This window comes from Symphalangus syndactylus, chromosome 16 (assembly GCF_028878055.3).
Source record: "Symphalangus syndactylus isolate Jambi chromosome 16, NHGRI_mSymSyn1-v2.1_pri, whole genome shotgun sequence".
In the NCBI taxonomy this organism is placed as follows: Eukaryota; Metazoa; Chordata; class Mammalia; order Primates; family Hylobatidae; genus Symphalangus; species Symphalangus syndactylus.
In genome coordinates this window covers 33,566,553-33,591,443 of record NC_072438.2, presented here as the reverse complement: position 1 = coordinate 33,591,443, position 24,891 = coordinate 33,566,553, and the positions used below count along the sequence as shown (strand labels likewise).

General features: G+C 46.2%; 1 protein-coding gene across 6 annotated transcripts in view; it reads left to right on the top strand.

Annotated features, from left to right (window-relative positions):
• Positions 1-236: 236 nt before the first annotated feature.
• SEL1L3 (SEL1L family member 3) overlaps positions 237-24,891 on the top strand; it is a 152,579-nt gene continuing 127,924 nt past the window's right edge. For 5 of the 6 annotated variants that reach the window (XM_063619748.1, XM_055245888.2, XM_055245886.2 and 2 more), the window contains exons 1-2: positions 737-1,088; positions 15,853-16,423. In XM_063619748.1, coding sequence (XP_063475818.1) covers positions 924-1,088; positions 15,853-16,423 — 736 coding nt within the window. In that variant the 5' untranslated portion in view covers positions 737-923. Of the gene's footprint in view, positions 315-736; positions 1,089-15,852; positions 16,424-24,891 lie in introns of those variants that run through there. The other variant, XM_055245889.2, reaches the window with a different exon arrangement.

The window sequence follows — 24,891 nt, the reverse complement described above, 5'->3', positions numbered from 1 at the left end:
AACAAAGAGCGCAGTGGTGGCGGTGGCGGCGGCACCACGCAAAACCCTCGGGAAACATCCAGAACGTGCCGCGAACCAGCCGGCAGGGTGGGGCGCAGCCCGGCTGCAAACAGGCCAGCAAGGAGGCGGTCCCAATTCCGCAGGTGGACAGGTGGAAGTTGGCAGGGGTCAAAATCCATCCTGATGGCCTGGGAGCCGGGCAGCTGCGCGGCACAACTCCAGGGGGCACACTCGCCCTGCGCCCTGCGGGAATGGCGCCCCGGCCAAAAAAGCAACCAGACAAAAACCCATTGCACGGGCGGGAACTAGGCTGTGCGACCGGCAAAAGGGGTGGGTGGGAGAGGGAGAATGCGGGAGCGAGGAAGAGGGTGGGAAGGGAGAAAGAGGAAAGGGAGGAAAAGGAGAAAGTGAAAAAGAGGGGGTTTGGGAGCAGGAGGGGAGAGGGAAGAGGGAGCCGGAGGGAGAGGAGGGGGATCGCGCAGAGCAGGAGCGCGGAAGGGGGGCGGGGGAGGAGCGGAGAGAAAGGGAAAGGGGGGTGCGCCGGGGCCCAGCGACCCGGGCAGGGGGTGGCGGCGGCCAGGGGGCGGGACCCGGGTCGGTGCCCACCTGCGTGGGCGCCCGCTGCCCCGAGGGGTGGAAGCCCGGGGGCCGGAGGGAGCGGCCGGGAGGCGGGCTGGGCAGGGAGGCAGAGGAGAGGGAGGGGACGGGGACGGGGAGGCGGGGAGGAGCCGGCGCTCGGCTGGGGCTGCGGGGGCGGCGACGGCGGGAGCGGCAGTGGCGGCGGCGGCGGGTCCGGAGGTGGCGGCAGGTGGCCCCGCGCAGCGGCCGGCCCGGCCGGGGGCGGGCGGGAAGGTGGCGCCTCGGGCGGGGGCCGGTCCCTGCACCAGGTGACCTGTTCCGGCCCGGATCCGGGCGGCCTCGCCATGCAGCGGCGCGGCGCGGGGCTCGGGTGGCCGCGGCAGCAGCAGCAGCAACCCCCGCCGCTGGCGGTCGGCCCCCGGGCCGCAGCCATGGTCCCCCCGAGTGGCGGCGTCCCCCGGGGCCTCGGCGGCCGCCCTGCCTGCGCGCTGCTCCTGCTCTGCTACCTGGTGAGCGCCGGACCCTGCCCGGGTCCTCCCCTCCGCGCGGGGCCCCGGGGACGCGGGTGGGGGCGGCCGGGGACACCCGCCACGCGAGGCGGGGACGCCACTGCTAGTTTTCTGTCTTCCTTGTTGCTGCGCCCCGGGCGCTCCCGGCACCTGGGATAGGTACCCCGGGCGTGGAGAGGGGCGCTTGGACCGGACTTGCTAAGCTGCTCTCTCGCTCGTGCTCATTCCTCTCCCTCCTGGACTCTCTCTAGACCCGGGTCGGGTTACCCTCGAGACCCCTTCTTGTCCTCGACTCCACCCGGGAGCCTCGCCGCCCGGAGTTCGCTCCCCGCCCCGCCGCGCGCGGTCTCCAGCACCCCCCAACCCCCCACCCCTCCTGGGCTTCCCTCTCAATCTTCTCGCAGCTCCTTTCCTTCCCATGCCCAACTTCGCCTCTTTCTCTCGGCGCCCGCCACCCGCGTCGACCCTCCTTTTAGTTTCCACCGGGTCCTCCCGGCCCGGACGGTTTTCTGCCGACGCACCTCGCATCTCCAGCGCTCTTCAACTCCTCCTTGGTCACACCAGCCAAGTTGCGGATGCCGGAAAGAAATCTAGTTCTCTGTAACACGCTTACCGCCAGAGTGGGGACTTTAGCTGCGTCTTGAACATTGTCATTTCAGAGAATATGTTTGGCTCATGCATGTCAGTTTGCAATTTGCACACTTCTTGGCTTCCGTTTTAGTCATCAACTAAGGAGCAGTAACCTATTTTTCAAAACCAATTTATTTTAAATACCAGAGTAGTTGAGACCCCTCAGAACAAGATGGGGAGAAATGTTCTCAGTTCCTTTGAGCACTTGTCTGCTTCTGTTTTGAGTTCTAAACAATAGTAAATTTACAGAAGGCGACACCCTTCCTGCCCAGCGTACCTTATGTTTCAAAATCCTGCAGAAACCTTGGGTTATCTCGCCATATATTACTGTAAATAAATGAAATGGAAAATGCTGAATCATGAAACTGATGTAATAGGAAATTCACAGAATGCCAAAAAAAAAAAAAAAAAAAAAAAAAATGAGCAGTGTCATTGTCCGGAATTCATTTCACTTATCTGGCATTGTCATTATTTGGAGTCTTTCTTTTTGGAAGCTAAAAACTGCTTAGGAGATACTGGCAGAAATTAGAATTTGATTCTGAAGAAATTTGCCACCCAGCCCGTTTCTTTTAACCTTTTTTACTTCTTGAATGTTTCATTTCTTGAAGCAAGAAGGTGTAAAAATGCAAATTATAATTCTGCCTGTGCATCTACCTGTTGAGCAATCCGTGCTTTTACTCATATTTCAGAATTAGCCAATATCAAATTGTGTGGTTGGGCTTACTTCATGTTTTCATAAGAAGTTGTCAGTTAACATGAATGATTTTTTTTTTTGCCCAAGAGATATTATTATTTAATATTTATGCCACAAGGCTACAACACACAGGCTCATAAATAAAACTGGCATAACAAATGACAAGATTTCAGTTTAAACAGATGATCCCTGTACACAGGGCCCTGCTGGTTACCCACAGAAGAAGTGATGTAGTAGAGTGTTGCGTGAAACATTCATATACAAATGGGCAGGGCCGAAAAGTTCCACGTGGACATCTCAAGACCTGGCAAGGAGGGGGACTGTTTCTCCACAGTTCAGGAAGTCAAGAATCAGGAGAGCAAAGCCTAAGGGCCTAAGTGGACTCTGGAAACAGAGACATGTGATGATGGAGCAAGTATCATTCATGTGAAAGTTCTGTGTACACCAAGGGGGATTAAGAGAACAGAGGGAAAAATGATGCCATGGATAGACTTAAGTGAGATAGTGAAGGGGTGAGGAAGGGCTCCGGACAGAGTAATTTTAGAAAATACTGTGATGTGGAAAATAACTAGAGCGTGGATGAGTGTCTTGGCAGATGGGGAAGGAATGGATTTGGGGACTTCATGGTGGGGGGAAATGTCAGTGCTTCCTGCCTTTGTATGCTTCCTTCAGATGAACTTCTGATACGCTTACTGTACGAGACAGACTTTGAGAAACAAGAGAGCCATTTTGCAAAGGACGCAAAAGGCCGACTTAAAAGGTAGTCTCCACATTTTGTTCTGAAGATCTAGCCGTTTACTAGGGATGTTGCTCTTGGGTCTACGCTACCCAAGATACTACTGAAGGCAAGGCTTCTTTATCTTGGAGAAGCTTGGTGTGTGAATTGGAGAAAATGTAAATATCCATATGAAACACTTGAAAAACATAAAACAATAGAGAGAAAATGCAAATATATAATTGTGTGCATTTTGCTCAATCAAGGAATGCTACCTGGAGGAAGTGGTTGGTCAGGGGGATGGAGCTGGGCAGGTGCAGGGTAGAGATGGAGCAGAATAGCTAGGCAGGATCCCAGGAATATGTAGACTCTAGAGGAAGAAAGCTCTTTCATAATTTGAAAGCCTACATGGTAATAACGATAGCTTACATTGTGCTAAGTCGTTTATAGGCATTACCCAGTATTTATCTTAACAACCACCCTGTGAGGTAGGAGATATTATAATCTCCATTTAGATGAGATGACAGAGACTCAGAGAGGTTAAGTTAGTTGCTGCAGGCCACACAGTCTGAGATTGAAACCCAAATCTGTCTCCCTCCAGATCCCCAGCTCTAAACCACACTAGCTTATTGTCTTCTTGATTTTGCTGCTTGTAACTCATTCTTCATCCATGTACGGGCCATTAGCAAAGCTCTAGCAATTAGCAGCTACTGTGCAATTGGCCAGGATGTGAAGTCATGTCTAAAGTAATCTAAAATATACAAAGCAGGAAGCGCAGGCCACAGAATAGAAGCAGGATGTTAAAGTGGGGAAGAAAGGTAAAGCCAGAAAATATTTGTCATCGTTAATGAAGAGATAAAGGTTTGGGGTTTTTATGTAGTCCAGAGGCAGCTGGTGGAGTTTAGCATTTGAGTTTGGATGAATGTGCATACAAGTGTACAGCAAATGTGCCTTGGAATGCATTCCAAAGCCAAATTGCCTATGATTTGGGGACCAGTTCCTGTTTTGTGTTATCTTCACCTATTTGCCTGTTCACAAGGGCTGGAGGTTGAGAGCAGCTTCTGAATAGATGCCTTTAAGCACCTGCCCTCATAGGGAGCATGCTTCCTGGAGTCAGGGTCCTGAGGAGTGGGCGCCTTCCTTCTCCATAGGCTGGGACGGAGTAACCTTCAGTATCAGCTCAAGAAGAGTACTGTGTCTGTAGCTAGGATACTGCCAAAGCATGAATAATTGTGATGAGGGCTGAAAGATAAGTCACGGAACGATGCCAAACAGATTTCTGAAAAGATGATCCCTGGTTCCAGTGGCTGCCAGAAAATTCTGAGGTCACCAGAGGTCAAGATGCAGAGAGCCTCCTCAGAGAGGGAGAGGGCCTCGAAAGCAAAGGACAATGAAATTGCTTCCACTGAGGTCGCGGGTGCTGAGTACTGTGCTCCACGCAGAACTTTCCCTGCCCAACGGGCCTGCTTGCTATTTTCCTACACCATTAACTCTTACCTTCTTCCAACTTGGCTAGAACTGGCCTGAGGCTGCCCCAGCTCTCTATCTGTGATAATGGCACTTCTGGAAGACAATCTTGTCCATTCTAAGCTCTGGTCTCCAAAGTATAATATTTTCTTATATGAAAAGATAAATCTCAGGATGGCCAGTATTGATGTCAGCTGTCAGTTGAAATGTTCAGAGTGGATAGTTGCACTTGTTAGACAATCAGACTGAGGACAAAGAAGTAAGAGGACATTAACAGCACAGAGGCTGGGCGCAGTGGCTTACGCCTGTAATTCCAGCACTTTGGGAGGCCGAGGCAGGCAGATCACAAGGTCAGGAGATCGAGACCATCCTGGCCAACATGGTGAAACCCCATCTCTACTAAAAATGCAAAAATTAGCCGGGTGTGGTGGCGTGCACCTATAATCCCAGCTACTCGGGAGGCTGAGACAGGAGAATTGCTTGAACCCAGGAGGCAGAGGTTACAGTGAGCCGAGATCGCGCCGCTGCACTCCAGCCTGGCGACAGAGTGAGATTCTGTCTCAAAAAAACAAAAAACAAAAAACAAAACAAAAAACAAAAAACAAAAACAAAAAAACAAAACAACAACAACAAAAAAACAGCACAGATACATGTGGGACAGTTAGCAGATGGCAGCTGTGACAGAGCCTTGTACAGGATTCTCTGTAAGTGGCCACATACCCTCAGTCATCCATCTAAGAGTATTCATTAACCCCTCACTATGTGTGCAATGCAGGGCATGAGAAGATCAAAACGAGGTAAAGAGATCTGCAATTATCTAGCTTGAGGGAGAGGGATTATGAATATTTGAAAACAGAGATCATCCCCAAACCTCACATCAACCGATAGTTTCCATATTCATCCTGACTGGAGCTCCTAAAATTTCCCAAGCCATGGTGTTGGCCTCTTGCCTTCTATTTCTTCTGGCTGCCTGTTGGCAAAAGCGTCAGAGCTAGAGGACAGGTAGGAGAGAATAACCCAGGCAATTCGCTGGAAAGATGGATAGACTGGAGTAGACCGTAAATAGCCTAAAGTGAATTCAGTTACCCTGTTTATTGGCTCATGCCATTCCCCTGAGAAAGCCGAGGGGCAGGAGGTGTGTGCAGCCCGTGAGGAATGGCTGATGGGATTCTGCCTTGGCAGGCCTTGTTTCCCGTCTCTACCTGGAGAAGGGCTTAGTTATACTGGGGAGCTGGCTGAGTCTGGTGTTTGTGTGTTTGTGGTTAAAGCAATATCTGTCTCCTCCAGACTCAAGGCATGTCGGCATGATGGCATTTTAGCCCCAACCCTTTCAAGATGAGAATAAGGAAAGTCATGAGATTCCCCAACCCTGTAGCCAGAAAGCGGTGACAGGTGTGTAAAGGCAAGGGCGTGAGTTGAGGGCATCATCTCTGGGTGTTGTTAGAAGACGAGGCACACCCTCACTGACTTTGAAGTCAGCCAATGTGGATTTGAATTTTGGTTCTGCTTTTTGGTAGCTGGTTGACCTTGGGCAAGTTACTTACCCTCTCTGAAGGCATTCCATTGCCTCAGCTATAACAGTGGGATGCTGTCTTCCTCTGTGGGCTGTTGTGAGGATTGGGTTAGAAGTGAGAAGTTCTATGAGGTCCCATGTGAGAGGAGGAGTTTAGAAGTCAGAGAGAAAAAAAGGTTTAACACACCCATCCCAGTGCCTAGTACATAGCAGGTACTCAATGAAATAAGAGCAAACCAAGCTTAGGTAGCTTTGTGTGATGTGAGTTGGGAAGAAACAGCATATTAAATAGTATGGGGGAGAATCTTACACAACCAGGAATATTGATCATGACTGTGATGGTGTGTGGCTCTGACCAGCTCTCAGGTTTAGGAAGGAACAATACTCAACTGGGAAATTCTTCCCTAAGCACGTGCTGATTTTGAAGTCTGTATTGACATCATCGTCCATTTTGCTTAACTGCATGCTTTGTTGACTTAAACAGAATTTTTGCTTATATCTAGTAGGCAGAAATTACAAAAATAGGCCCTTTAAGGCAAGACACTTACCTTTTTGACCTAGGGAAAATGTGATCCAGCCAGTTTGAAGAGAAAGCCCTCATGAGCCACAGTTTTCTTAGAAGAATGGGGCAGAAAGGTCAGGAATGAGAAAAACAGTTATTGTTTTCTTATCATACCCACCCACAGACATGTGTACATGCCAGTGAACTTCCCGTAGCAAGATGTGAATGATTTAAAGTTTCCCAATCTCTCTGTTCCTTCCTTAAATACCAAGTGGAGACCAGATATAGAACAAAGCCAAGTTTTCTCAGTTCTTTGGAGCAAGGGAGGGTTATTTGAATAGCATCTCTTCTTATTGATTTTGCTTAAAGGAATCAAATGCAGTCATCCTAAAAGAAGTTTAGGTCATATTGATAGTTTTATTTTTCCATCCAGAAGATACATAAATTCATCTGTTTCTTGATTCCCAGGCTGAGTTCAATGCATTTAGATCTCCTATTTGGGGTCTTCTATCATGAACACACATTAACTGGCCCGTTTCTTTCTTTTTTTTTAAAAAAATTACAATACATGCACATTTACACAAAAGCAAGAGAATCTATGTTTTGTGACTGTGCATGACATTGTCAAATTTGACTTTGATGAGGGCTCACATCTGGTATAAACATATTTGACAGCTCAAGCATATTTCAGGGCCCAGCTCTGTTGTGTGCAAAATGGATCAGTATGTTGCTTTCAAGGTGGAACATCTATTGTAGCTGCCTAATGGCATGATTTGAGGGGCACAGATGCCCCTCTTCACCCCAAATATCTTGCTTAGAGTTGTGGTGCATTTAGACTGTGCTTTTAAGGCATTATCTCCGCAAAGCTGGCATAGAAATACAGATACGTGACATTACCTCAGTATTTCTTCATTATCACAGTAACATGGATGAACTTGCCAGATGAACAGGAATTCAGCAGAGGGTCGAGGGATGAGAAATCTTAAAAATTTAATTTGTATTTTTGGTGTGGAGAAATGGAAACGCTCTAGAATGTAGGGCAGTTGTCTGAAAAGGTCTAGAGGGACAAAATAGCTGGGAGAAGTTTGCCCCAAATGGGTAAGATGGGTGCCAAGGTGCCACCTTCCCTGACCTCACAGTTCCCCAGCTCAGCTCTGACCCCCAGGGACCAATGAGATGCCAAAGGCTAAAGGCTGTTTGGAAGGAATTAACGAGGCTGGGAGAAAAATAGAGAAATGATGGGGACCTCTTACAAGAGAACTTATGAGTGTAAGAAGAAGGCAGTGGGGACTCAAAACTGATCAAGTCATTTGGTTTATATGCAAGTGCCCCCAGGGCCACTGAGGCACCTGGCAGAAATGCCCATGCCCAGTGCTTTTTTTTTTTCCTGAGACGGAATCTCGCTCTGTTGTCCAGGCTGGAGTGCAGTGGTGCAATCTCGGCTCACTGCAACCTCCGCCTCCCGGTTTCAAGTGATTCTCCTGCTTTAGCTTCCCGAGTAGCTGGGATTTACAGGTGCCAGGCTAATTTTTTTTTTTTGTATTTTTAGCAGAGACAAGGTTTCACCTTGTTGACCAGGCTGGTCTCAAACTCCTGACCTCAGGTGATCCGCCCACCTCGGCCTCCCAAAGTGCTGGGATTACAGGCATGAGCCACCATGCCCAGCCCCAGTGCTTTATTTCAGCAAGAAACACTTACTAAATTCTTACTGTGTGTCAGACTCTGCCTTAGAAGCTGGAAACATAACAATGACATGGACTCTGAACTCATAATTTCTAAACAAAGGAACGTGCAGATAAATTTTTAGCTTGTGTTAATGCAACCTGGCATGTGAAAATACCTATGAAGGCTGGACACGTGTCATGCCTGTAGCTGGAACTCTTCAAGTTAATTGCCTTATTTTCCTGGCAGGAAACAGCTTATAACCACACACATGACTTGAGCCAGGAAGTCAGCTTCAGCTTAATCAATATTTAGAGTGTGATGTGTTGCTAATCAGTGTTGGTTTTGTGCATAGGAGAGGTAGCCACGACTCGTGGTGAATCAGCTGCCCACAGGGTCTGCTACAAGCCACCGGATGCCAGCTTCCTTCATTGCATAGGTGCCTCAAAGCACCTTCTTGAAGAGTTTAGACCATGTTCTGCACAGGCCACGTAGGTGATTTTGAGGCCCTCTTTGGGACCAACACACCCTCATTAACTTAAGGAAACGTTGCCCCACCCTGAAGTTTCTCTTCTCTTGTACTCCAGCTGTCATTCAAGCTTCTCCTACTTGTCAAACAATCCATCTCAGTCCTTAAAATTTGATCTCTTTGCCTAGCTTAACTTCATGTTATCCTCTGACTTAGATCTTTTCTGAAAGAAACAATAGCAAAATGTCAACACTCTCCACCAGGGAACCTTAGAAAAATACAGAATCAAGCCTCATCAACTACACACATATGAAATGATGCCCAGTTGAGCTATTCACCCCATTTCTCCTATATGAGAACTCCTAACAAAGCATATCTTCTGTCACCTTTTGTTCTTCAAAACTCTTATCTGGGATAATAGCTTGATAATTGGCCAAGCGCTGTGGCTCACGCTGTAATCCCAGCACTTTGAAAGGCCGAGGTGGGTGGATCACCTGAGGTCAGAAGTTCAAGACCAGCCTGGCCAACATGGTGAAACTCAGTCTCTACTAAAAATATAAAAATTACCCAGGTGTGGTGGCACGCGCCTGTAGTCCCACGTACTCAGGAGGCTGAGGCACAAGAATCACTTGAACCTGGGAGGCAGAGGTTGCAGTGAGCTGAGATTGAGCCATTGCACTTGAGCCTGGGCCATAGAGTGAGACTCAGTCTCAAAAAAAAAAAAAAGCTTGATAATTTAGAAAAGCAGTTCGCAAACTATAGGCCTGTGGGCCTGTCCGGTCAGCTGCTGTTTTTGTAACCAAAGTTGTATGGGACCACGGCCACACTCATTCAGTTATGTGTTGTCCCTTTGGCTGTTTCAAAGTGTCCCTGCAAAACCTAAAATATTTACCATCTGGCTATTTTTTTTTTTCCAAGAAAGTCAGCTGACCTCAAATTTAGAATAGCACCATCCAGTTGAAATACAATGTGAACTACAAATTTCAAGCCACATATACAATTTTAAATTCTCTAGTAGCTATGTTAAAAAAGTAAAGAAAGGCCGGGGGCAGTGGCTCACGCCTGTAATCCTAGCACTTTGGGAGGCCGAGGCAGGTGGATCACCTGAGGTCAGGAGTTCGAGACCAGTCTGGCCAACATGGCAAAACCCTGTTTCTACTGAAAATACAAAAATTAGCTGGGCGTGGTGGCACATGCCTGTGATCTCAGCTGCTCAGGAGGCTGAGGCAGGAGAATCGCTAGAACCCGGGAGGCGGAGGTTGCAATGAACCGAGATTGCCCCATTACACTCCAGCCTGGGCGACAGAGTGAGACTCCATCTCAAAAAAAAAAAAAAGTAAGAAGACCAGGCATAATGAATATTAATATATTTTATTTAACTCAGTGTGTCCAAATATTGTCATGTCAACATACAATTAATATAAAAATTATTAACGAGATATTTTGCAGCCCTTTTTTTATACGAAGGCTTTGAAATTCAATGAATATTTTACACTTACAGCGCATCTCAAATCGGACCAGTCACATTACAAGTGCTTAATATGACTTGTGACTACCATGTTGGATAACGTATGTCTAGCACCTATATACCTTGGGGTAACTTTCACTGCACCTGAGACTTTGAAACAGGTGAAAATGAAATAATCTTCATATGAGTATATGGAGAGTTTTTTTGAAACAGAATTTGAAGGGATGGCTCTGTGGAGAGTACACGGTGAAATGTGTATATGCCTTCTTATTTTTATTTTTATTTTTGGGGGGACAGGGCCTTACTCTATTGCTCAGGCTGGAGTGCATTGGCACTATCATAGCTCACTGTAACCTTGAATTTTGAGGCTCAAGTGATCCTCCTGCCTTGGCGTCCCAAAGCACTGGGATTACCAGCATGAGCCACAACACCTGGCTTGTATATATCTCCATTATCCACAATGTTATAAGCATGGACCATCAAACAAAACTGAAACCATGCCCAGGGTGCTGCGCTAATTAATGAAGAAAAGTGGACTGGTGCATTTTTAGCAGTAAGATGTAAAATGATGAACATGGTTATTATGAACTGCACTTTTCTAGTAAAATCAAATGGTCATTCCCCCGGCATTCTTTTTAAAAGAGGTTTTCACTGGAGATCCTAGCATCAGCATTTAAAATCTGACACCCCCCCCCATCCCTACTCAAAAAATTATCAAAGTGGGAGAGCTGAACCTGGGTGAGTTTTTAAGGTATACATGAAAAGAATGAGGAAGAGGTTTTAAGTCATTCTTTGGGAAAGAACAAAGTGTGATATTTAATACACGTCTGCATGTTCTGGGCGCTGGGCTGCCTTTTGTCTCACTAAATAAGCAAATGTCTTATTTGACATTTGACTTATTTGTGGAATTAGTGAGGGAAACATTCGGGGCATTGCTTTGGAATAAGGCGTGTTGGCCACCCATTGGCTGGTTTGGCTTCCACCAGCACCAGCGATCCCTGGCCTTGGGTGAAACTCTGTTGTGGACTTAACACCGTGATTTGCATCTTGAGAATGGGGGCGACATCTTGGCATATCTGGCTGAATTAATAAACCAGCACTTATGGACAAATGCTGGGTGCATCCCTATCCACGTGGAAGCAGAATTTAGTCTAGAGTTTCCAGGCAGCCATGGAATGGTGACCATTAGTCACCATTGATATCATTTGCTATGGCGTGGGGAAGGTGGGAGTGGGTGGGTGGCTAGGAAAGGAGCCAGGTTTCTGGGCTTGCCTTTGCTCACCCACCAGCTGGGTGGTGTTGGAGAATGTCACCTCTTGATTGTCATTTTCTCATCTGCAGAATAAGAGAGTAGACTGGCTTGTCACCAGACTCATCCATTGCAACATTCTCTGCTTCTAATTATGAGATGGTTTTTATATGTGTTTCCTCCCTGTAATCTGGCAGCATAAACGAGAACATAAAACAATTAAACCTCTCCTGGGGGGGGGGTGGCATGGAGAGTTTGCACTGTACCCCCTTATTTATATATCTCTTCCCACAGGTTTCCCATGACTGGTCAAAAGAAGTCGCCAGCCCTTCTCCTATTCTCTCTGCCATTTGCAGAAGACATAGTTTCCACTGTGACCTTTTTTTTTTTTGAGATGGAGTCTCACTCTGTTGCCAGGCTGGACTGCAGTGGCACGATATCGGCCCACTGCAACCTCTGCCTCCCGGGTTCAAGCGATTCTCCTCCCTCAGCCTCCCGAGTAGCTGGGACTACAGACACGTGCCACCACGCCCAGCTAATATTTGTATTTTTAGTAGAGATGGGGTTTCACCATGTTGGCCAGGATGATCTCGATCTCTTGACTTCGTGAACCGCCCACCTTGGCCTCCCAAAGTGCTGGGATTACAGGCGTGAGCCACCATGCCCGGCCCACTTTGACCTTTTAGGACAGTTGCTTTCTCCTCACCTACTTAAAAAAAAAAAAAAAAAAATTGTGTAGTACACAATTCAAAAGTTAGGGAAGGATATACAGTGCATCTTTCTCTCTTATTCTGTCTCCTGGTCACCTCATTCTTATCCGTGTAAGCAACCAGTGATATGTGTATTCAAGTGAATATGCACATGTACATATATATGTGTGTGTGTGTGGTGTGTGTATAATCCAAATGGTATTTCTGAATCTGTTTTTAAAAAGCAAGCAAAAAAATGGGAAGTGACTGCCAGTGGGTACTGGGTTTCATTTTGGGGCGATGAAATGTTTGAAAATTGATTGTTGTAATGATTGATTGTTGACTAACTCGGTAAATCTACTAGAAAACGTTGCAACTTACACTTTCACTGTGTGAATTGTGTGGTGTGAATTATATTCCAACAAACCTGGAATTTCAAAACCTGGGCTGGGCACGGTGGCTCATGCTTGTAATCCCAGCACTTTGGGAGGCTGAGGCGGGTGGATTACCTGAGGTCAGGAGTTAGAGATCAGCCTGGCCAACATGGTGAAACCCCATCTCTACTAAAAATACAAAACAGCCGGGTGTGGTGGCAGGTGCCTGTAATCCCAGCTACTCAGGAGGCTGAGGCAGGAGAATCACTTGAACCTGGGAGGTGGAGGTTGCAGTGAGCCAAGATTGCATCACTGCACTCCAGCCTGGGTGACAGAGTGAGACTCCATCTCAAAAAAAAAAAAAGAAAAGAAAAGAAAAGAAAAAGAAAACCCTGAAAATTCAAAAACAAACAAACAAAAAACAGACAGAAAACGCTTTGAGATCATTCCATTGTCTGTACGCGAAGAGCTTCCTCCTTTTAATAGCTGTATGGTACTCTACGAGTGGATGTACTATTTTTATTTAACCAGCTCCCTCTTGATGGGTTTAGGCTCCCTATCTCCTGCAATTACAGACTGTACTGTAGTGAAAATATACACAAACATCATTTTGCACATCTTTGAGTGTATTTGTAGGTTAAACTCCTACAAGTGAAATTACTGGTCCAGAGGGTGAGTGCATTTATAATTGTAGTAGCTATTACTTGATTGGCCTCATAGAGATTAGAGATTACTGCCACCAGCAATACATAAGAGGGCATGCTTCCTACACTCTGGTCAGTACAATGTGTTATCTGACTTTTTGATCTTTGCAAATCTAGTAGGGAAAAAATGGTATCTCAGTGCAGTTTCAGTTTGCATTTATCTTACTATGAATGAGCATTTACTTGTTGATTAACTGTGTCGTTTGCTCATTTTTGTATGAATTGTTAGCCTTGTTTCTAATTGACATTGACTATCAGTTGCTTTAAAAGGGAGACACTACCTCCTTGTACAGAAACCTTTGTTGATTCTTTGCTGTCAGTAGAATAAAAGTTCACAACTCCTTGGGCTGGGACTCAAATGTTCTCCAGGGCCAAACTCTACTTTTCTTTTCAACCTCATACCTGCGTGTCCACATAGCTGCTTGCTATTCCCCAAGTATACCTGCATTCCCCTGCCTCTTGCCTGGCTTATGCTGTTCACACCCCTTGCAGTGCCTTTCCCTTGTCTCTCTGCCTGAAGAACTTCTCTTCATCCCTCAAAGCCAAACTGAGATTAAAAGCCTATCCCAGACCTTCCAGTTAGAATTATTCTCTCTCAGTGCTATGCACCCTTGGGCTTGTTTACAGTTTGATGGGAACACTGACCACGTTTCACCTGTATTGCCATTATTTATAGACACGATTCCCTGATACCATTTCATGTCTTGTCCATCTTTGCCTCTCCCACAGCTCTAAGTCAGAACTGAAATAAGGAGTCCTTATTTCTTTCCTCGGAGGAGACCAAAGTGACTTTTTTCTTTTAAATTGTGGTAAAAATGTGCATGCATTAAAATGTACCATTTTAATCATTTTTAAGTGCACAGCTCAGTAGTGTTAAGGACATTCCCATTGTTGTGCAACCAGCACCACTTTCTGTCTCACTATTTCATTGTCCCAAACTGAAACTCGACTCATTAAATCCTAACTCCTCAATCCCCTCTTCCCTTAGACCCTGGTAACCTCTATTCTACCTTCTGTCTCTGTGAGTTTGACCACTCTAGGTACTTCATGTAGGTGGATGATATAATATCTGTTCTTTTGGGTCTAGCTTGTTTTACTTAGCATCATGTCCTCAAAGTTCATCCATTTTGCAGCATATATCAGAATTTCATTCCCTTTTATGGGCTGAATAATATTCCATCCCATGTATATACCACATTTTTTCTACCCATTCATCCATGGATGGACCCTTGGGGTTGCTTTTGGCTAGCGTGAGTAATGCTGTTATGAACATGGGTGTACAAATATCTCTTCAAGTCCTTGCTTTAGATTTTTGGGGTGTATATCCAGAAGTGGAATTGCTGGATCTGATCATACCATAATTCTTTTTTGAGATGGAGTCTCGCTCTGTTGCCCAGAGTGGAGTGCAGTGGCATGATCTTGGCTCACTGCAACCTCCACCTCCCAGGTTCAAGCGATTCTCCTGCCTCAGCCTCCCAAGTAGCTGGAATTACAGGTGTGCACCACCACACCCAGCTGATTTTTGTATTATTAGTAAAGACAGGGTTTCACCATGTTGACCAGGCTGGTCTTGAACTCCTGACCTCAGGTGATCCACCCACCTCGGCCTCCCAAAGTTATGGGATTACAGGCATGAACCACCACGCCCGGCCTGATCATATGATAATTCTATGTTTAATTTATTTGAGGAACTGCTATACTATTTTCCATAGTAGCCACACCATTTTACATTCTCACTAAGGGTGCATGAGGGTTCCAGTTTCTCCACATCTTCACCAACACTTGTTATTTTTTCTCTGTGTGTGTGTGTAATAATAGCCACCCTAATGGATATGCAGTGGTCCAAAGTGACCTTTTTCTATAGTGTTTTGGATACCTGAATCACACAGTCATATTTAGGAGAGCTCTTAGCATTCATATATCAGCACCTCATGCCCAAAACCTTGCCTTGATTTCATGACCAGGTAAATATTCAGCTAAAATCTTTCTTGGTGCATGTAGCATCGTCTGTGGTGAAAGAATCAGACAACACAGCCCATCATCTGAGCTTGCTTGTGTGTGACCGGGAGCAATAGAAGCCTCTCACCTGTCCATATATCATGCAGACTTGCCCTGGTTTCAAACTTATGGGAGAAAAAGGGGCCAGGTTGGCATCCCTGTTATGTTCCCTCGAGGGTGCACTTTGCACTTTTCTGCCACCCTTTGATTTGGTAGTGTCTGACCCACCATTTAAAGTCAGGACAATAGTTTGAAAATGTCTGAAGCTGCATTGTCTCTGTTTTATTCTAAGGCAGGTTCCGTTGCTACTGGATTTGTTGTGAACCAACTTCTGCGTTTGAAAACCAGCTCTGGAATTATTGCCACATAGATGTGACAGTCACATTTTGATCAGCAGATGTTACTGGGTCTGCGGAGAGAGTTCAGTGTGGCCTCATCTTCCTTTGTATTTGTGTGTTGCTTTTTCTCCAATTCTTCAGTAGTGGTTTTGACATCTTTTATCTCCCGCATTCCTTCATTGCTTTATGTAGATTGATATTTTTTATCCCAGGAAAATAATGATTCACATATCTGTTATGATGAGGATTTTTAAACTTTCTGTATTTCTTACTTTCTTTTTCTTTTTTTCAGAATGTTGTACCGTCTTTGGGTAGGCAGACTTCCCTGACGACGTCAGTGATACGCAAAGCTGAGCAGAGCGTGGCTTACAAAGACTTTATTTATTTTACTGTCTTTGAAGGAAATGTTCGCAACGTTTCTGAAGTCTCGGTTGAGTATTTATGCTCTCAGCCTTGTGTTGTCAATTTGGAAGCAGTTGTTTCATCTGAGTCCAGAAGTAGCATTCCCGTGTACAAAAAAAGGTGGAAGAATGAGAAACATCTTCACACCAGCAGGACACAAATAGTACATGTGAAATTTCCAAGCATTATGGTTTACAGAGATGATTATTTCATCAGACATTCCATCTCTGTATCTGCAGTGATAGTACGCGCCTGGATTACTCACAAATACAGTGGTGGAGACTGGAATGTTAAATGGGAGGAAAACTTGCTCCATGCTGTAGCAAAGAATTATACCCTCCTGCAGACCATCCCGCCTTTTGAACGCCCTTTCAAAGATCATCAAGTGTGCCTTGAGTGGAACATGGGTTATATTTGGAACCTTCAGGCAAACAGGATTCCACAATGTCCTCTGGAAAATGGTAGGTCATTGTCTTGCTAGGAACCTAATTCTCACTTTTTCAGATAGCCTGTATCATGATCGAATGGCAGGAGAAAATTCTTCTATTAGCGACGGGGGATACAGGGAAAATGGAAGGACACAATGAGTCTGTAACTTTGGAGTTTAAAGACAAAAGGACAAAAATTAAAAGGGGAAGAGAGGAGAAAGATTAGGAGAGAGCAGGACCAAAGATGAAAGAACAGAATAGAGGAGCTGAGGAAGGTGGACTCTGAGAGGGTTAGATCTACTTTAAGCTGGAAAGGAGTATTCATGCCACCGAAACAAGGATTGGGAAAATCTTCCCACTCCCCTCCCAACAAGCCTGCTAAAGTTTCCTCTTTTTTTTTTTTTTTCTGAGATGGAGTTTTGTTGTGTTGCCCAGGCTGGAGTGCAGTGGTGAGATCTCGCTCGGCTCACTGCAACCTCCGCCTCCCAGGTTCAAGCAATTCTCCTGCCTCAGCCTCCCGAGTAGCTGGGATTACAGGCGGCTGCCACCATGCCAGGCTAATTTTTGCATTTTAGTAGAGATGGGGTTTCACCATGTTGGCCAGGCTGGTCTCAAACTCCTGACCTCAGGCGATCTGCCTGCCTCAGCCTCCCAAAGTGCTGGAATTACAGGTGTGAGCCACCATGCCCGGGCCTCTATTATTTTTAAGCAGAGTGTTTTATCCTGGAGGAGATAAGAACCTAAAGGAACCCTTCCGACAGAAAGGGAGGTTGTACCACAGAATGGTAACCTCTGGCTGGGCCTGATTCCTGCCCTGCCACTTTCTATCTTTGTAACCTTGGAAGTCTCTGAGCCTCAGTTTTCCTATCTGTAAAATGGGGATAATAAAACAGTTCCTTCAGAGCAGTGCTGTGAGGACTAAATGAGATGTGATTGCTCAGCACATCATCAGCACTCAGTGAGAAGCTGTAATGATGACAGAGTCCACACCCTGCATTTTATCCTAAATGGCACATGGTCACAGCCTCAGCAGGACCAATCCTGGAGGCTCCAGGCCCTTCTGCAGCCTCCCTTAAGCCCTGGGGCTGGAGATCTCATGCATGTGCTGAGAGGCGGCACTCTGAAGTTCTCTCCATTGGTGCAAGGAGCGCCTTGCTCTGTGGATGCCCAGTGCCTGCCAGCTCTTCTTCTGCCCCCTCAGTGGGGAGCCCTCCCCACGCATGCTCCCAGTTGTTTCCTCAACTGTGGCCCTAGGACCACCTGTGACAGAATCACAAATGCTTGTTGCAAATGCAAATTCCTAGGCCCCGTCCTTCATCTACTTAGGATCTGCGGGGGTGGGGGAAGGCTTGGAATCGGCATTTTAAACACCTTCCTCACGACTCTGATGCACCCTAAAACTTGAGAACCTGTGGGCCAGGGACAGAGCTGGTTGGACTTAGGATTGCTATGGTTCCCGTGACCCCACCCCCAGCCAGGCTTGGCAGGCAGAGGACATCCATGGGTTTGTGGCAACAGACCCTTCCACAGGAAGTGCCTGACATTTCATCAACAGGATGGGTTTGGGACAAGGTGACTTGAGGACATGCACTCTAAGTTTTTCCTTTAGTGATCAACTTCTTGTCACCTCTAGGATGTGATTTCTGTTGGGCTATCTTTGGGGGAAATAATGACTATGGCGATTTCTTGGTACTGTCCCAAAACAGCTCTGCATATAATGAAAACTGAAAGGACCTGTGTCACCATACATGATAGTTGGTCAGAGGCCACTTACCCTAGAACTGGCACATTTGACATTTTTCAAAACTTTTTCTTGTTTTGAGACAGGGTTTCACTCTATTACCCAAGCTGGAGTGCAGTGGCATGATCATAACTCACTATAGCCTCAACATCCTGGACTCAAGCAATCCTCCCACCTCAGCCTCCTGAGTAGCGGGGACCATAGGCATGCACCACCACACCCAGTTTATTTGTTTATTTTTTTGTAGAGATGGGGTCTTCCTATGTTGCCCAGGCTGGTCTTGAACTCCCAGGCTTAAACAATCCTCCCACCTTGGCCTTCCAAAGTGCTGGATTAAAACTATTTTGAAATAATTATAGATTCACAGAAAGTTGCAAAGGGTACAGGGTCCCTGTGTATCCTCACCCCCGCTTCCTCATTTTCCATAACTACAGTGCAAAATCAAAATTGGGGAAGTAATGCCGATCTAATACTGTTAACCGGACTCCAGACCTTACTCAGATTTTACCACTTTTTACAGGGGGTCCTGTGTTTGTGTAGATCTATACAATTTTAACCTACATTTTAATAGCCTTGTCTATCTGGCTTATTCTGCATTTGTGCAGTGCTTTAAATGAAAAGATATCTAGAAGATGAAAGCAAATTCCCTTTCTGTGTGTGTGCACATAGCGGGGAGGGTGGGATGGGTAGTTAAGTGTCTGAAAGTAGTCAAGTCAATCATTTTGATGATCAGTGTGCCTCCCTCTTCCAGGCAGAGCCCCATGCAGGCATCTGTCTGGAATACCTTCCACAGGGCCATCTAATTTGTTAAGGGAAAGAGAGCATGGGGCACACACAGCCACAATTTGCTGTACCTCCGACTTTGTCAGGGATTAATGATTCCATTTCATATTTGACAAATCATGTACTTCTCATTGAAGAATGACTGAATTGCAAGCTGGAAGTTTCCAAATGAAATCATTTAACGAACTGGCTCAGTTCTTAGGGCGCCTGAATATGCCCTTAAAATGTGAAACGTCTTTTCCTTCTTTTGTTGTTTCTTCTCATATTCACAAGGCTTAGGAACAGCACAGTGGGATTTTTCTCCTCACCTGCTTCAGAGCATTACCTTAGGAGTGAGAATTAAACCATAATGCAGAGAAAACCCTTTCCCAAGTGTTAAAGTCACTGAAAATGGTGGGGAGCTCCACGCACCCTCTGATCACAAGGCTGTGATTTGTTTACCGAAAAAGGGGCGCACATTCCTCCTTCTCCAAAAGACAGATCACAAAAGCGTCTGCAGCAGTCCCATGGAAAACATCCATGACCTTTGTTCCGGATCTGGGCTGTGGGGATGGAAGGGGGCCAGGCCTCTGGTTTGTTCTTAGCAGGGGCTTCTTAATGAACAAGAATCAAGTCAGAACAAGATGGCATTAGTGAGGCTCCGAGCTGAGCCACAGGGGGCCTGTCATATATGGTCCCTGTCTCAGCCAGCCCTGATGTGGGGTTTCAGGGAAGGTTTTCTGTGTCAAGTGCCTGGTGTCCTACGATGGCCCTGTCTCTGAACTGAAGTACTCCCTGACTTGCTTTCATTTTCCTTTTCATGTATAAAAAGAGTCAAAGTCCCTGTGCCCGGGTGTTCTGGAAGTGTGCTTGGAGGGCCCCCACCACTGGCTTTGCCGAGGCTACCGAGGCGAGGGCCGCGTATGTCCAGACACAGCTCTCAGCAGCTTATCTCCTTTGCCAGGCCAGACCTGGCCAGGCCATGAGACTGATTTTTGGTGGAGATGCAGCAGACATTTACCCAGCCCTGCAGGGAAAACCTAACCCAGATGAGAAGTCGGTAGCCATTGGGAACAGGTGTGTGCCACGACTAGTCCACGCGCCCCCTGGTGCACCTGTTGCTGTTGCATCCTGGGTGTGGGGGGCATACGTAGCCATAGGCAGACTGTGGATCTACCTAGTGTGGCTTATTTCCTTGAGGGAGGGGACTGGGCATTTCTGTTGTCCCTCCCAAATCACGTGTGTGCCTGACTCACTCTGGAGTCACAGAAAGAAAGCAATCAGCCATGCAGGCCGGTGACTTGGGCCCCAGACCTGGGGGCCCACCTGGACTTCTCTTCCTGTCATATTCTATTTTGAGAGTCACCTAGTGCTGACCGTATGTGTCACATATTCAGTCCCTTCTTGCATTTCTCACCACGTGGAGTGCCGTCGTCCTGGTCTAAGCCATCATCCTCCTGTCTGGACTCCTGGCACTGCCTGCAAGTGGCCACCCAGTTTTGCCCGTCATACCCTCCTGAACCCCCACCAGCAGCCAGTGCAAGCTGATCGCGTCACTGCCTGATTAAACCCCCCAGTTCCTCCCATTACCCACTGATCCCAGTTAAGATCAACCCATGCCTCTTACTCTGTGGGAATCTGTCCCTGTCCCCTTGCAGCTCGCGTCCCACCATACACACCCTTCCCCACTGCTTCCAGCCACCGGGGCCCGCTTGCTTCTCCTGGAGCATACCGAGTTCATTCTCACTTTGGGATGTGTGTGACTGCTCCCTCCACCTAAGATGCTCTTCTCCCAGATCACCACATGGCCACTTCCTTACCTCACCTACCCCTCTGCTCTAATGCCATCTCCTTATCTAAGACAGCAGGCCCACCCCCACCGCCCTGCCTGTCATTGTCCACCTTAATTTTTCTTCCTGGCCTGATCACCACTGGACAGTTTCAGTAAGTATCTTTAGTTGCCTCCGTGTCTATTGCCTGGCCCACACTGGAGCACAAGCTCCACGAGGCCAGGGGACTTGTTTGCTTTGTTCTGATGCTCAGCATAGGGCCCTGCACTCGTCACTATTTGTTGATTGAATGAATGCTCTTAACCAAGGGGGAAGGACAGTTTGTGAACGTCACACACTGATACTCTTGCAGGGCTGTGTTGCCACATGAGGGAGTGTGTGGGGGTGGGGGTGGCGGTGCTCCTTCCCTAGGGCCACTGCACACACTCCACAGCTTCCCAGACAAACCCACCGGGGATGCTGCTAGTTAAGGTTGCAGCCTTCTCCTGTTCAGGGATTCTCCTCTGCAGCCACAGGTAAGCTCAGCTTCCCCTTTGTGGTTTAAGTCTTTGATTTCCCACCCCTATGTCTTTGCTAAAGCAGTTTCTTTTCCCTAGAATAGCTCCTGTTCCGCCCCGACTCCCCCAGCCCACGAAGCAACACCTCCCCCCACTGCCACTTTCCATATCTGCTTGGCAAAATCATGCCCCTATTTCAACAGCCGGCTCAAATTTCTAACACTTTTCTAGCCCCCACCCTGAAGTTTTGTTGAGTTTTGTTTTTTTTTTTTAATTTCCACAACCAGAAATTAACTTCATAAATGCTGGCCATCAGAATGCTGTGTTGGTACCGCTCCTATGACACGTATCATGATTCATTCAATTAAACAAAGATTGACTGAGCACCTACTATGTATCAATTTCTTTTCTGAATGTGGAGGCTCAAAGATGAGGACAAAGCCACCCTCTTTAACATGGCTACCAATAGTTACAGTCACTTACTGCTGCTGAGCATTTGCTATGCACCAGGCACTGTCAAAGTGCTTTATGTGGTTTACGTGGTTATCTAATTTTTTTGACAGGGTCTTGCTCTGTCACCCAGGTGGGAGTGCAGTGGCGTGATCTCAGCTCACTGCACCCTCTGCCTCCCAGGTTCATGCGATTCTCTTGCCTCAGCCTCCTGAGTAGCTGGTGTTACAGACACGTGCCACCACACCCAGCTAATTTTTGTATTTTCAGTAGAGATGGTGTTTTGCTGTGTTGGCCAGGCTTGTCTTAACCTCCTGTCCTCAAGTGATCTGCCTGCATCGGCCCCCAAAGTGCTGGGATTACAAAGTGCTGGGTGAACTACAGCGCCTGGGCCATTGTTATTTAATTTAATTTGCCCAATATTCCACTGTGATATTTACCAAGGAGAAAACAAAAAACTGACTCAGAGAGATAAAGTAGCTTGTCTAAGTTTGCACAGCTATTAAGGAAGATGCTGGAGTTTGAACCTGGGTAGTTTGGTTCCCAAACCCCACACTTATTCATTAGGCTAAACTACCAGGTGATGTCCTGAAGCTATTTATTTTAAGTCATTCATTCACTGAAAAAAAGTTCCTGACAATCTGTATGTGTTAAGCACTTTGTGTGGCTTCTTCACAGAGGAGGTGACATTTTGACAGAGACTTGAAGGATGAGTAGAGTTTTCATGGATCAAAAAGGAGGGGCTGGGTGCAGTGGCTCACGCCTGTAATCCCACCACTTTGGGAGGCTGAGGCAGGCAGATCACTTGAGGCCAGGAGTTAGAGACCAGCCTAGCCAACATGGTGAAATCCCATCTCTACTAAAAATACAGAAAATTAGCCAGGCATGGTGGCGTGCATCTGTAGTCCCAGCTACTCGGGGGGCTGAGGTGGGAGAATTGCTTGAATTCAGGAGGTGGAGGGTACAGTGAGCCAAAATGGTGCCACTGCACTCCAGCCTGGGCGACAGAGCAAGACTCTGTCTCAAAAAAAAAGAAGAAGGAAAAAAAAAAAGGAATGAAGGAAGGACATTGAGCTTTCAGGCAGAGGGGAAGGCATAAGCTGTGGCACACCAAGGAGAAAATTCTTGATCGGGAAATGGTGACAAGCCTTTGTTGCTTGACGGGAAAGATGGCAACAAGGCTTCATCTCACAGGCTAGCTTGTGTTGATTGGGGGTGGCTGCCTAGAGCATGGTGTTGAGTAGGATTCTGAGGATGAGTCTGCACATACTGAGAAAGAGTGCCATGTCCATCAGTTACTGTCTGCCATGGAGTGGGAATGTGGACAACAGCACACTTGCTGTGGTTTATTTTCCAAGATACAATCTCAGATGTGAGATGGGCAATTCAAGAAGTAAGACTAGGTAAGCAGGTTAGGAACACTCTTGGAAGGTTCTTAAATGCCCTAATGTTTAGCTTTATGAACGTTTCTCTGATCTTCCCTCTTAAATAAGAAACTCTGGGGCAACATGGCAGTTTTCTTCTTCTCCACTGTTTTTCTTTCAAAAATGCATTCTCATCTTCAGATCCAATGGACTGGAAGTATGATTTTTTTATAACAAAATTTCATTACAACAAAATGATTGAAAGTTAAGTCAAGTGTTGGAATGAGCCTTGACTTGTCTTTGTGAAAAAAATGGTTTATGCAGCAGGACTATTCAAATCAATGTCATGATAGTACTTTTAGTAGTTATAAACTATATATTTGGCATTAAAAAAAGCAGACCTAGTTCCTTTTTTTCCAGTTAATCATGGTAGTCTGACTTTTTCAGTAATAACACTAATTAATGCCTAGCATCTGCATTGCCCTTTATGATTTTCAAAACACTTTTTTCACGCACATTGTCTCATTTAATCCTCATAATAGTACCATGGGAAAGACAGTGTTATTCTCAACCTTTCTTTAACAAAGAGGAAAACCGAGGCTCAGGGAGTTTGTTTAACTGGAGTCCAGACTTCCTGATTCTTTTGACTTTGCTATGCCGCCTCTCTGAAATATGCTAATACAGTCCTAACCCAGGTTCTAAATTAGAAAGAATACTTTTTTTAAAGTTGAATTTTTATCGATGTGAATCATCCTGTTTTCTTCACCCACTGGACTTTGTGTCTTCGAAGCGGATTGGGCAGCCTCGGAGGCCGAGGGTGGGGAGGCCTTGGGATGTAGCTGGCTCCTTCTATGTAACTGCCCAGAAGTGCTCAGAGCTTTTGTTCTTTTCTCTCATAGACGAAAAAGTAATACGTGTACACGGTAACAATAACAAAAATTTAAATAGCGTGAAAAGGTTTAGGGGAACGAGTAAGTTTCCACGCCCCTCCCCCTCGAATCTTCTGGTCCTTTTCCCAGAAGTAAATTCATTAGCAACAGTTTTTTGTGTCTCCTTCTAGAAATGTTCTCTGCACATACAAGCGTTTAAGTTGTGTCCCGTTTTCTTCCTGCACAAATGAGAGGATTCTAGAAACGGACCTGCGCTCATTAACAATACAGTAGATTTTTCTGTACCAGGACATGCTGCCGACCTCATTCTTTTCAACAGCTCCTTAGCGTTGCATCGCCTGACAGACCATAATTTATTTAACCTATCTTTTGCTGATGATCATGCTGTTGCTTTTAACCACAAGGCTTCACTGAACATCCTTGTACATGTATCTCTGAGCACACTCATAAGCATGTTTGGACGATAAATTACTAAGAGTAGAACTGGTTTTATTCTTAAGATTCCTGCCATCGAATGTTCCACAGACTTCCTTAGGAACCTGCTTCACTGCCTAGTATCCTTTCTGGAGGAAGTTCTGACCTAAATCATATCTGCTAGAAAATCGAGTTTTTATTCTCAGGCTTTGGCTTTAAAGAAAATTAAACACCTTATTGGCCACTGGCTTTTGAATGTCCTGTGTTTGGAAAGCATTATTGAGCTGCCTGTGCTCTGGCTTTATTTCTCCAGGTTGAGAAATCTTCGCTTCTTTCCCCGCAGATTTTGCTTACAGACTTGTAGTCATTGTGATTCCTTGCATTGAGACCATCTTCAGCTTCTCCAAGTGTGGCCTGATGATCTCGGTGGCTTCATTGCTGTGTGTTTGAAGCATATCTGGAGTGGGGTTTTGTTACATGGAAGTGTTACCTTTGTTATGTGGAACTGTTACCTTTTTCCGAGCAAGGGATCTGTGTCAGGGTTCTGATCACTCAGCTGAACTAGAGAATGGGCTACATAATCGTCCCTTAAC